This window comes from Ceratotherium simum, chromosome 21 (genome assembly GCF_057802395.1).
Source record: "Ceratotherium simum simum isolate JZ-2026a chromosome 21, ASM5780239v1, whole genome shotgun sequence".
Lineage (NCBI taxonomy): Eukaryota > Metazoa > Chordata > Mammalia > Perissodactyla > Rhinocerotidae > Ceratotherium > Ceratotherium simum.
The window spans coordinates 15477025-15489621 of record NC_141920.1 but is presented as its reverse complement, the minus strand read 5'-3'; the positions used below and the strand labels follow the sequence as shown (position 1 = coordinate 15489621).

Here is a 12597-nt window from a genome sequence, read left to right as displayed (position 1 = left end):
CAGGTTCCAAGCCCGCCCCGCGCCCCCTGGTGCGCACTCTCAGTGCGACCCTGCCGGCGCACCGCCCACCGAGGTCCTCCGGCCCCAGCGGGGGTGCTCGTGGGGGAAACTGAGGCAGGGAGCGTGCTTGTGAGTTCGTTCCTTCCTCAGTCCACACCCCAGGGCCCGCAAAACTGCCTCCCCCTTCTTACACCCGCATGGAACAACAGGGAAGGACGGGGGGAAGGGGAAGGGGAAGGGGCCGAAAGCAAGCAGGGTCTGAGGAGCCGGCCACTCCTGCCACACTCAAGATGGCGGCACGGCAGCGGCAAGGTCCCTCAGAGGCGGTACCAGCGCATGCGCAGCGCGGAGTCCCGGCCCGGGACACAAGATGGCGGCAGCGGCGCTGGGGAGGGCGAGGCGGAGGCGGCAAAACGGGCGGTCGAGCAGAACGTGTAGCCGCGTCCCCTCAAGTCCGCTTCGGGCAGGTAAGAGCCCCAGGAAGCCACCGTCCCGCCGCGAGCCGCGCCAGGGTCCGGGGATCCGAAGCCAGGCGGCGGTGGCTCCTCTGGCGCTTTCCGCTCGGGGCCGCCGCTTGCCCCGTCTCTGCCGCCGCCGCCATCTTAGGCCCGCGGGTGGGCGGCCGGGCTGGTGGCCTGGGTGAGGGAGCTAGGCCCGGAGAGCGCGGGCGGAGCGGCCTCTAGGGCCGCTCCGCTGCTGCCGCCGCCACCGCCTTTGTGTCGGGCTCCGACTCTGAGTCGCCTCAGCCCGGGGGCGGGAGCGCGCGGCGGGGCGGGGGGCGGAGCCCGGGAGATGGGCCGGCGCGCGCGCGCCTAACAGCCCGCCCCCGCTGGGCTTGGGGGGAGGGGAAGGTGCGCGCGCTCCGGCGGTCGCTCTGCCTTCGCGCGCCCCCGCGCCTGCGCACTTCGCAAGTTCTTTGACTCCTCCCTACTGGGCTGGAGAATTCTGATTGGTGTATTACTGAGATGATCCCGCCCCGTTCTCCTCCAATCCCGGAATCGGACTCGCCTCCTTCTGGTGGGTTCTTCTGGTTGCGCAGATACAGTTTATCCTTAAGCTGTTCGGCGCTGTCAGACTGCGGTATGCGTGGGGGCCGGGAAGCGGCAGGATAAATAATGTCATCTTAATAATAGCAGTTATCTCTTACTAAGAGTACACTCTGCTAGACTCTACCGGAGAGACCGTAGAGGTTGAGTGATTCCGTTTGTAAGTCTGAAAGCAGCAGAAATTTCTGGAACCCAGGTCCATCCAGACCCAGAGCTGGTACTTGCGTAGCTGACCTCCTGCATACCTGGGGAATTAAAAAAATTGTTTTAATCGTAAAAAATTGGTAAAGGTTTGAAACGGTGTAAAGTGAAAAAAATTAGTCATCCTGTCTCCCAATCCCATTCTTGGGGTGTGTTTAAAAAGTACCATTTCTTGTGTATCTCCCCTCCCCATTTCTGACTCAACATGTGGAGCGAGGGACAAGAGTCTGAAAGTTTATTTATTTTTTTTTAGCTTTTGTTTTGGTTAGGAAGATTCACCCTGGGGTAATATCCATGCCCATCTTCCTCTACTTTATATGGGATGCTGCCACAGCATGGCTTCATAAGCAGTGTGTAGGTACACGCCTGGGATCTGAACCTGTGAACCCCCCTGGCCACTGAAGTGGAGCAAGTGAACTTAACCACTACACCATTGGGGCAGCACCTGAATTTTTTTTTGCAAACGCCCCCCCCCCCCCCCATGGTTCTGATGCACAGCTGGTTTGGGAAGCGCAGCAGCCTCCCTGTTTGGCCTCACTAAGCCCTGCTGCTTGTGATTCCTGTGCAGTATCTGCCTGGTGCGTCAGTATCGCACAATATTTCTTGGGGAAAGTATTTTCCAATAAAGATGAAAACACTGTTACATAATGCATTTGCATGTATTTTTTTTTTTTTAAAGACCTGATTTAGAAGAAGTATGTTTTTCACTCACTGTTGGTGGCTTGGGATTGTGGCCCCCCTCAATCTGTGATATATATATTTGTTCACTTTTCTGTTATCTTAGGGATACTTTGGTTGGCAGCACCAGCTACACGATTTGCAGGGTCCAGTGTGCAAGTTGAAAATGTGGGCACCTTGTTAGAAATATTAAAAATTACAAGACGTTGACAGCAGAGCATTAAACCATGCTCAGGGCCCTCCTCAACACTGGGCCCTGTGTGGCTGTGCAGGCTGCAAGTCCTTGAAGGTGAACTCGTTGGTTGGAAAGCTTGAGAAGTACCATTTTCATCCCCTGAGTCCACAGATCTCCCACAGTGTGTACTGCCTTGTCCTGAGGGCTCCCATCTTGCTCTGTCTCCTTGCCCTTATTGCTGTTGTCCTGCTCTGCAGCATTTCATAGGTCTATGACTCTCTTTTCTGTTTGCTCTGCAGTTGCTGATGCAAGGAATCCCCTGGGGCCCGGTCCACTCCACTGCTGACCAGCCCACCCACCTGTGCTGAGCCTTCCTGCAGGCTTCCCCCTGCCTCTGTGGGACCCTGTGACGTGGGGTCCCTCCGGCTGGAGAAGAAAACCCTCTCATGCTAGCGTTGCAGACCCCAGAGGGTGAGAAAAAGAGGGACCTCGTTCAGCCTTGAGACCTATGAGCTCAGCCCCCAAGGCACCAAGAATCCCTTCTCCCCAGAGAACCAAGGCAGCTACAGTTTTTTCTCTCCTTGGTCAGTGGTTCCAAACGGTTCTGTTATCCTGGTCCCCTTTTGTTGTGTGTGTCCTCTTGCTTCCCGCATTTTTAGCTGCCAAACTGTACCGATGAAGTAACCATTCACTTTTCCTTTTCTAAATTAACAAAGATGTCTATGAGTGTACAATAAAATCAGTGTCCCGATGATTCCTATGATGTCATCAACAGCCAGTCAGAGCTTCTGATCAGCATGGGATAATCACTGTGACCACAATGAGTTGATAAAATATCAGCAAGCAAAGATAACTGATGTTATGGTGCCTTTGTGGTCTTTTTGTGGGTAAATGTTTCGTTTCTTTTGCGTGTTGTGACATATTGGAAACAACTTCAGGGTCACCAATCCGATCTTGTTTGGCACCCTAGGAGTCTGATAGCCAGGTTGGGAACCACTTTGGCCACTGAGGCGTGTGCTGGGTGTGCTTTGGGTTGGGGTATAGGGAATACAGAGCTGAAGGAACTCTCCTTCCTGGTATTTAAAGTAAATTTTCACCTGGGGATTAGGAAAGACTGAATTAGCTATTCCTATTTTAGTATGTGTGCTGCCGAAGGCAGCACTAGACATTCCTTTTCAGTCCCATTGGTTCTTTTAGCAGCAGATTGCTTCCTGCTCTGTAGTATAGAATGAAGCATCCAATTAGATGCCATGTCCCTTCCTGGGCAATGGTTTGTTCCTGTTAGATTTTCCTGGGTAGGAACAGGAAGGAGGAGGAGTTACTATTCCTTATTGTGGGAATGGCATCTCAAGGGCAGACCCTGTTCTGTCTTGTTTGTCACTCTCGGTGCTTTGTAAACATTTTCGGAATGAATAGAGCACCTGTTGGGTCCAGGTACCATACTGAGCACTGGAGAGTGCCGAACTGGACACTCTTCCTAGTCCTGGGAGTTCTGACAGTCTAACAGGGAGACAAACTGAGGTGGTAGGCCAGACTGAGTGCTACAATGAGGTGTTCATGGCTTGAGGAGGGGCTCTGACCACCTAGCTTGGGGAGAGTCGAAGGCGGCTTCCTGGAGGATGGGAACCTAGTGGCCTGTCAGGCAGAGAATTGGAGGAGTATTTTAGGCAGAAGGAGCAACAGGAGTGCACCCATTTTACTGTTGGGCCTGCAACTGAGATCCCAGGGTCCCTTCTTTGGTGGCATGCCGACCCTCCAGGACAGGACTGGATGGATTTCTCCACGTCTGCAAGTGGTCACTGTGGCCTCTGTGGATTGTAATTGGTGGTGGGGGGTGGGGGCTGGAGCTGACCTCCTGCCTTGTTCGCCCTGACACCCTTTGGTCCTCTGTGTGGCAGGTCCTTTGTGGGTGCTGAGATGGCCAATGAGAATCACGGCAGCCCCCGGGAGGAAGCCTCTCTGCTGAGTCACTCCCCGGGCACCTCCAGTCAGAGCCAGCCCTGTTCTCCAAAGCCCATCCGCCTGGTGCAGGACCTCCCAGGTACTGGCGCGGGGCAGTGGTGGCGTGGTGGGGCAGGAAGGGTGCCCCAGGAGCAGCCCTGACCCTGGCTGGGTTCTACGCTTGTTTGCAGAGGAGCTGGTGCATGCGGGCTGGGAGAAGTGCTGGAGCAGGAGGGAGAACCGCCCCTACTACTTCAACCGATTCACCAACCAGTCCCTCTGGGAGATGCCTGTGCTGGGCCAGCATGATGTGATTGTGAGTGCTGGACTAGGGTGGGGGTCTCGGAGCAGCTTCTGGCATCTGGGCCTTCCCCAAATGTACCCTGAGCAGCTGTCAGGTGCCTAGCCTTGCGTCAGGACCTGGGGGTACTGTGACAAGCAAGACAGACAAAATCCCTGCCCTCATGGAACCTACGCTCAAATAGGGGAGACTGACATGTAAACAGACGATTATAATAGCGTGTGGTATTGAACTTGTACTACGTTTTGGGCACTGTGCTTGAGATGCAGTTGTGAGCAAGATAGACCTGGTCCTGCCCTTGCCCTCTCGTGGGCACACGGTCTACTGGAGGGGGCCAGTGGGATCACAGTGTGGCACCTGCACACACAGTGGGGTTAGAGTGCAGCAGGGATCCTGACCAGGCTGGGGAAAGGGTGGGGACAGGAACAGTTTCTCTGTGAGTTAGCGTTTAAGGTGAGAAGGTTAGCCAAGTGAAAGTGGTAAGAGGGGAGGAGAAGCGCATTCTAGGGACTGGAATGTCACTGTGATAGGGGAAGCACAGGCACAGGTGGCTGTTGGGAACTGGGCTTTTGGATCCTGTCAGTTGGGGCAGACTTTCTTTTCTGGGTGCAGTCCCCATCTTGCAGACGAAGATGCTGAGGCTCAGAGAGGGGAAATGACTGGCCCAAGACCTCAGGCCAGTAAGAGGCAGAGCAGGACTTGCACTGATGTGATATTAGGGCCACACTGCTTACCATCACACTCATACTCTGTGTCACCAAAGGAGTTCCCTTCACAGGGCCTTGCTCTTTAAAAAACAAGCATTCTCGAGTTTTTCCTTTATTCCTGACTTACTTTCTGGTACTTAAGGAAAAGACATTAACGTGCACTGAGTGCTGATCTCATGCCAGATGTCATGTTAAGTTGGTCATATTCATTGACTGATTTAATAATCTTCTCAATGGTGAGGTAGGGCTTAGCCGTTTTGAAGGTGAGGGTTAGGAAGGGAAGTAACTCCTCCCAAAGTCCCACAGTTGCAAGTAGCAGGCAGGAGTGGAGCCCAGTGTTCTTTCTGCATCCCAGCTCCCTCTGCTCTTCTCCAAGGAGTAGGAGCAGGGGGTGGGAGGGCATCAGGATTCTGCAGTACTGGGACTCCTGAGCCGCTGGCCCTGGTTGCAACTCTGCTGGTCTCCCTCCACCAGTCGGACCCTTTGGGGCTGAATGCAACCCCACTGCCCCAAGACTCAAGTTTGGTGGAAACCCCCCCAGCTGAGAACAAGCCCCGAAAGCGGCAGCTCTTGGAAGAGCAGCCAAGCGGCAATGGTGTGAAGAAGCCCAAGGTGAGTGTCTGTGGGTTCTCAGGAACTGGCTGGTAAGCGGCCAGCCCAGGCAGGCAGCCAGCAGGTTCCCTGCAAGGGCTGGGCATCGGCAGGTTGGTCAGGAGGGGGCCCGGGGCACAGATCACCAGGTGCACATGGTGTTGGAACCATACGCCAGCTGTCCTGACCTGATGCCTTTGACTCTGTTGCTCTAGATTGAAATCCCTGTGACACCCATGGGGCCATCGGTGCCCAGCTCCCCCAGCATCCCAGGAACCCCAACGCTGAAGATTTGGGGGACATCCCCTGAAGATAAACAGCAGGCAGCTCTCCTCCGACCCACTGAGTGAGTCCCTGGTGACTGGCTTGGGGGCCCATGGTTGATCGGACTGTGGGATGTGGTGGCAGGCAGGGCACCCCTCCTTCCCTTTTCTTTACTTTTCTCATTGCTCCATCTGTGCCCCAAGGGTCTACTGGGACCTGGACATCCAGACCAATGCTGTCATCAAGCACCGGGGACCTTCAGAGGTGCTGCCCCCACATCCCGAGGTGGAACTGCTCCGCTCCCAGCTCATCCTGAAGCTTCGGCAGCACTACCGGGAGCTGTGCCAGCAGCGAGAGGGTAACAGCCTCCTGGCCTCGGCCTCCTTTATTTCCATCCACCTTTAGCAAGAGCCAGGGTTGGCCAGGTGGACTTGAGGAATGGCACAGTGGAGCCCAGTGGTTGAGAGCGTGCACTGTGGACGGGACAGGCCTCTTGGAGTCCCATCTCCACTAAGTGCTGGCTCTGTGATCTTGGGCTCATGGCTTAACCTCTCTGCACTTAAGTTTCCTCATCTTTAAGATAGGAACGATAACAGTGCCTACGTAAAAGATGGCTGGGATCAGTAACAAAAGAATCACGAAAATAATCATTAACACTTCCAGAGTGTTTCCTATTCCCAAGCACTGTTGGAGCTTTTTTATGTATCATGAAAGGACATAAAAACGAAATTACCTGTATCTCACAGGATTACTACAAGGAGTAAGTGGGATGGAAAGTGCTCAGTAAACTACAGCTTTTATTAATTTAGTTAGTAAATAAACCTGCTTAACTTTGCTGAAATATAGAATCCCTCCGTCTCCCTTTTTTACCCTTTGTAACACTTATTAACACACCTTTTATAAAACTAGCGCTTCTCAGAATGGGCTATGTCTTGTTGACTGTGTACCTCTAATGCCCACGTGATGCCTCCTGGTGCCAGGCCTGTGGGGAGTCCACTAACTAAATCCAGACCTTCATCAGCTCTCCTGTCCTGCAGGTATTGAGCCACCTCGGGAATCCTTCAACCGCTGGATGCTGGAGCGCAAGGTCGTGGACAAAGGCTCTGACCCTCTGTTGCCGAGCAACTGCGAACCAGTCGTGTCGCCTTCCATGTTTCGTGAAATCATGAATGACATTCCCATCAGGTGCAACCCGCAGCTGGGCTGACCCAGGGCCATTTGCTTTGTGTGCCCAGTCCTGTGTAGAAGGTTCTAACTCTGCCCACTCTGTAACCCAGGTTGTCCCGAATCAAGTTCCGGGAGGAAGCCAAGCGCCTGCTTTTTAAATATGCAGAGGCTGCCAGGCGGCTCATCGAATCCAGGTTTGCCTCTCTCCTGCACCTAGCGAGATGAGTCTGTGATCAGAGTGTGGGAGGTCATAGGCCATCTGGCCCACTCTTCAGGGCTCTGTCATTGCTTTTGGTGACAGAAGTGGGGCCGGCTCCCAAAGGTGGAACAAGGGCTGCGATGTATACCCAGGGGTTGATGCCCAGATGCCAGTGGAAGTAGGATGGGAGGAGGGTGGAGCAGACACTTAAACGGCCTACCCTTTCTGTGCCTCAACTGGCAGGAGTGCATCCCCCGACAGCAGGAAGGTGGTTAAGTGGAATGTGGAGGACACCTTCAGCTGGCTGCGGAAGGACCACTCAGCCTCCAAGGAGGACTACATGGTGAGTAGCCCTAGCCAAGGAGGCCAGTGGAAAAGCTCTGTGGCCACTTCCTCCATGAGGCCCACTCTGCCTGCCCAGGCTGGGCAGGGCCCCACAGCAGCCTGTTCTTGTGCAGTACAGCAGACCTCTGACACTCATCGGTCCCCAAACTGGAGATGTTTGTCTAGGCTCCTGGCTTTCTCCCAAGGAACATTTCCAATAAGGTTCTTAATGGAATCTTGTGCTTGGCCACACACCATTAAGTAGCTGCCCTTTCAACTTAATGGATGTTCAACATCTCCCTTGAGTAGATTTTTGGAAACAGATTGACAAACTGCCTTTTCTTGGGTGTGTGTGCTTATATCACAGTTAAGAGCTACCACCAGATCCAGTTCCCTACTTTAATGTGTCCAAAACAGTTCTGTTCTCTGGCCCAAACCCATCACTTCCTTTAACTCTCCACCAGCACTAGCAATGGGCTTTCTTTTCAGGACCATTTTTCACAAGAGACAAGGTTTCGCACTTCACGCTAGTAACTGTGTACTTGACACGTAGAGAGTGACAAAGGTAGGTGTACTCACTAGCCAGAGTGACTCATTTTCACTCATCACTTTCACACTGTGATTCAACAAAATTACAAATGCCTACAGTTATCCTTTCAAGTCGCTAAAAGCTCAGATTTCAAATCTGCAATGACCAAGGACCCGACTTTGTAATGGTCTCTCTCCCTAATAGACTACAAATGCTTTATAAGCGAGGACTGTGCCCGGTTTGTCTGTTTCCCCAGCAAGTATCATGGGATCTGGCACAGTGTAACTCTGACAGTAAGTGCTGGCATTTATGGGACACTTATTCTACATCAGGGGCTTGGTAAGCCCTTAACGGGACTGATCACAGTTAGTAATCAAACTGCCTTGTTAGGTAAGTATTTTGTGTTCCCTTAACAGTTGAGGAATAAGATTCAGGACACCAAGGGATTTGTCCAAGTGACACAGTTAGTAAGTAGCAGAGCCAGTTTCAAAATGAGGACTGCTGGAATCCAGCCCTTGAGAGCCCTGATCAGGAGTGTCTCCTCCAGGATCGCCTGGAGCATCTGCGGAGGCAGTGTGGCCCCCACGTCTCAGCCGCGGCCAAAGACTCTGTGGAAGGCATCTGCAGTAAGATCTACCACATCTCCCTGGAGTACGTCAAACGGATCCGAGAGAAGCACCTTGCCATCCTCAAGGAGAACAACATCCCAGGTAGGGGGCCAGGTGGCAGGGGGCCAGCTGTGATGCCTTCACCTCTGTCTCCCCAGCCCTGATTGAAAGGACAAGTGTGGCTAAGCCTCAAGGCCACAGGCTGGTTTGGGGAAGCCCATTTCTCCCAGCAGTGTCTGGGGCAGGACCTGCTCTGTCCTTTGGCTAGGGGTTCTCAGCACTCCTCTAGGAAACAGGGAGAAGTGATGAGGGGGAAAGCCAGAAGGTGGGAGAGAAAGACAGGCCAGGGGGTGAGTAGTTAGGTAGACCTGCGTTTACATCCAGTCTCTGCAAGCCTCAGTTTCCCCAGACTGAGGTACGATACCTGGCCATAGGATCAGATGAGGATTCAGTGGTAACTCAAAGTGCTTGGCCTAAAAAGGATCTCTAAATAAGATACTGTAACTATGATGATGAAGGCGGTGCAGCTCTCATACTTCTGCACGGCAGCAAGACCCACAGATTGGAGTCTGCGTACCTACCAGGCCCTGAGGCATGGCACACTGGGGCCTGTGTGAGTACAGAGCATGTCAACACAGGCCACCAGTTCTTGCCCCCGCCAATTGCCAGGCTGTTTGCTTTGTTACTGAACTGTCTGAGCTGCAGTTTACTGCTCCATGGGATGAGACTTACCTCCTTGGTTACTGGGATGCGTGTGTGAAGCACCCGGCATGTAGTAGGCATGGAGGCTGTCCGGGGTGAGAACTGGCAGAGCCAGGCAGGGTGGCCCCTCACTGCTCTCTGTGCCCACAGAGGAGGGGGAGGCCCCCGAGGTGGAGCCCCGCCTGGTGTACTGCTACCCAGTACGGCTGGCCGTGTCTGCACCCCCCATGCCCAGCGTGGAGATGCATATGGAGAATAACGTGGTCTGCATCCGGTATAAGGGAGAGATGGTCAAGGTCAGCCGGAACTACTTCAGCAAGCTGGTAAGAGCTGGGGGCAGGGGGAGGCAGGTCCCCACAGTGGGAGGAGTGAGGGCCACATCTTTCTTGACCCAGAGGCGGCCAGTGATGAGGGAGTGAGGGAGCACTGCTGAAGCCCACTGCTTTCTGTCCCACAGTGGCTCCTTTACCGCTACAGCTGCATCGATGACTCTGCCTTTGAGAGGTTCCTGCCCCGGGTCTGGTGTCTTCTCCGACGGTACCAGGTACAGGCCCGGAACAGTGGTGGGGGCTCCTCTGGAGGGAGTGGTGAGGCCGAGCCCCTGACGCTGTGGCCACTCTGCAGATGATGTTTGGCGTGGGCCTCTACGAGGGGACAGGCCTGCAGGGATCGCTGCCCGTGCACGTCTTCGAGGCCCTCCACCGTCTCTTTGGTGTCAGTTTTGAGTGCTTCGCCTCACCCCTCAACTGCTACTTCCGCCAGTACTGCTCTGCCTTCCCCGACACAGATGGCTACTTTGGCTCCCGCGGGTGAGAGCCAGGGGCTGCTGGGCCCCCTCCAGCCCAGGCCCGGGAAGCTGTTCCCCAGAGCACAGGTCCCACCTTGGCCAGCTGCTTCCTAATGCTTTAGGGCTTTGGAGTCGGGCAGTCTTGGGTGTAGTCTCTGCCTTCACCCCTCAGCAGCTTGGACGTGTCGCTGAACCTCTGGGAGCCTGTGTGTTTCTCAGTGAATTAGCCCAGGTTTGGAGTAGGAACACCTACTCCACCTAATGGAGTAGGAACCTGGAGTAGGTTCCAGGCCCTGAGAGGAATGAAAGGTGGTAATACAGATCTGAGACTTCACAGACTAAATGGGAGTGGTGGGGGAGAGGAGCACGGATGAAAGATGATGCTGTCTCCAGTAGGAAGATGTGGCCAGGCCAGCAGGAGGGAAGGCTCCGCAGCTGGAGACTTCCTAGGGGTGGCTTGTGCTGAGGTGGCAGCGGGTCAGAACTCGATTTGAGCTCCAGTTCCTCCACTAACCAGCTCGGTGGACTTGAGCCAGCAAGCCTGAGCCTTTCTGTGCTCATCCATTCAACCTTGTCCTAGCACAAATTAAGGGTAAAGGGTGGCTTCTGGCGTGACCGGGGCCACCTCTTCAACGTGGCTGCCTAGTGGTGGGGGTGGCACCTGTTTTTGGTTGAAGGACTGGGTCCTGGTGGGACTTCGAATGCTCACCTCTGTCCCCAGGCCCTGCCTGGACTTCTCCCCACTGAGTGGTTCCTTTGAGGCCAACCCTCCGTTCTGCGAGGAGCTCATGGATGCCATGGTCTCTCACTTCGAGGTAGGTGTGCTGCTGGGGGTGCGGGGGTGGCAAGCAAGATTGCCAGCCACCCGGAGGGCAGCCCCTGACGTCCACCCTGTGCCCCCTCTCACAGAAACTGCTCGAGAGCTCACCAGAGCCCCTGTCCTTCATCGTGTTCATCCCTGAGTGGCGGGAACCCCCAACACCGGCGCTCACCCGCATGGAGCAGAGCCGCTTCAAACGCCACCAGCTGGTCCTGCCTGCCTTCGAGCATGAGTACCGCAGTGGCTCCCAGCACATCTGCAAGAAGTGGGTGCCCGGGGAGGGCTGGGGTAGGATTGCTGGGCTGATGAGGCCAGGCCGAGCCCCACCCTGAGCCGCTGCCTTTGCCCGCAGGGAGGAAATGCACTACAAGGCCGTCCACAACACGGCGGTGCTCTTCCTACAGAACGACCCTGGCTTTGCCAAATGGGGGCCAACGCCTGAGCGGCTACAGGAGCTGAGCACCGCCTACCGGCAGTCAGGCCGCAGCCATGGCTCTGGCTCCTCCTCATCGTCCTCCTCAGAGGCCAAAGACCGGGACTCAGGCCGTGAGCAGGGCCCCAGCCGCGAGCCTCACCCTACTTAACACACCCTGCGGGGAGGAGGAGCCCCAGGGTGCTGGTATGGACTGCTGGGACTCAGGCCTTTTGGGGCTGAGCAGACCCCAGGATCCTCCCCCTGGGGTGGCAGTAGGACTCAGGCTGCCAAAGACATAGGAAGATAATGGCTCTGCCAGGGCTCCCCCTCCCTGCCCCCAGCCCTGAACTTCCCACCTCAGACTCTCTCCAAGTCCCCTGTAAATAGGCCCCATGCCCTCCCTCCTTTCCCTCCATCCTGTTGCCACCTTGTTGCATTTGTAAAAGGAAATACAGAAACCCCCCCAAGAATGTGTGAGGGTCTTAAGAACAGAGAAGGCTGAGGAACCTGGAGCTGTTTCTGGGGCCACACCCCTCTACATCCAGGCTCACCGTCTCGTGAACCCTGGGCCTTCACACCGCAACCCAGGGCTCTGGTGTCTCACATCTCACCCTACTGTTTCCACAGCTGGGTCCCTAGGGGGTCTGTGCCTGGGCCCAGCAGGTCTGAAGAGTGCAGAGCCCCGTGTCATCTATCTGCAAGCCCCAGATTCCCACAGCCAGGCCTGTGCTGATACCTCTGGGGAGCAGAGGGCTGGTGGCTGTACCCTGGTAGAAAGCTAGATGCCTGCTGGCCCTGGAGCCATCACAGTGGGCGGGCAGCCAGGTGTGTTTTAGTCAGGAGAAAGAGCAGCTCGGAGCCGCCACAAGCCTCAGGGTATGGCCCCGTGTAGATAAGCACCTGGCTGCGCTGCCCTCTGAGGATCTCTAGGCCAGGGGAGGAAGCAGGGTCTGACAGTACTCTGTGGGGCTCTCACTGGCTCAGCCATCTGGTATCAGGCGTCTGCCCTGCTGGTGGGCCACTGTACTTACAGAGGCAGGGCAAGAGGCCCTGTGGGGCTAGGCAGCTGCCACCTTATTCCCCCTTGTGGGTGTAACAGGCTCCTCCTTCCGTCTGCTTCCTAAGGCTTTGCATGATTCTGT

General features: G+C 55.2%; 1 protein-coding gene across 3 annotated transcripts; it reads left to right on the top strand.

Annotated features, from left to right (window-relative positions):
- Positions 1-303: 303 nt before the first annotated feature.
- Positions 304-12506, top strand: PCIF1 (phosphorylated CTD interacting factor 1). 3 transcript variants are annotated; one of them, XM_014787411.2, is made up of 17 exons: positions 304-467; positions 2400-2684; positions 3999-4141; positions 4233-4357; positions 5524-5661; positions 5856-5986; positions 6108-6262; positions 6942-7089; positions 7182-7265; positions 7514-7613; positions 8671-8833; positions 9584-9756; positions 9891-9977; positions 10058-10242; positions 10942-11035; positions 11130-11305; positions 11393-12506. In XM_014787411.2, exons 3-17 carry the CDS (start codon positions 4018-4020, stop codon positions 11622-11624), a joined length of 2115 nt encoding a protein of 704 aa, XP_014642897.1. In that variant the 5' UTR covers positions 304-467; positions 2400-2684; positions 3999-4017; the 3' UTR covers positions 11625-12506. The 3 variants fall into 3 exon arrangements, with proteins under 3 accessions (XP_014642897.1, XP_087301317.1, XP_014642896.2); XM_014787410.2 differs by having other exon boundaries at positions 307-467; positions 2400-2571; XM_087445191.1 differs by lacking the exon at positions 2400-2684.
- The last annotated feature ends 91 nt before the right edge of the window (positions 12507-12597 follow it).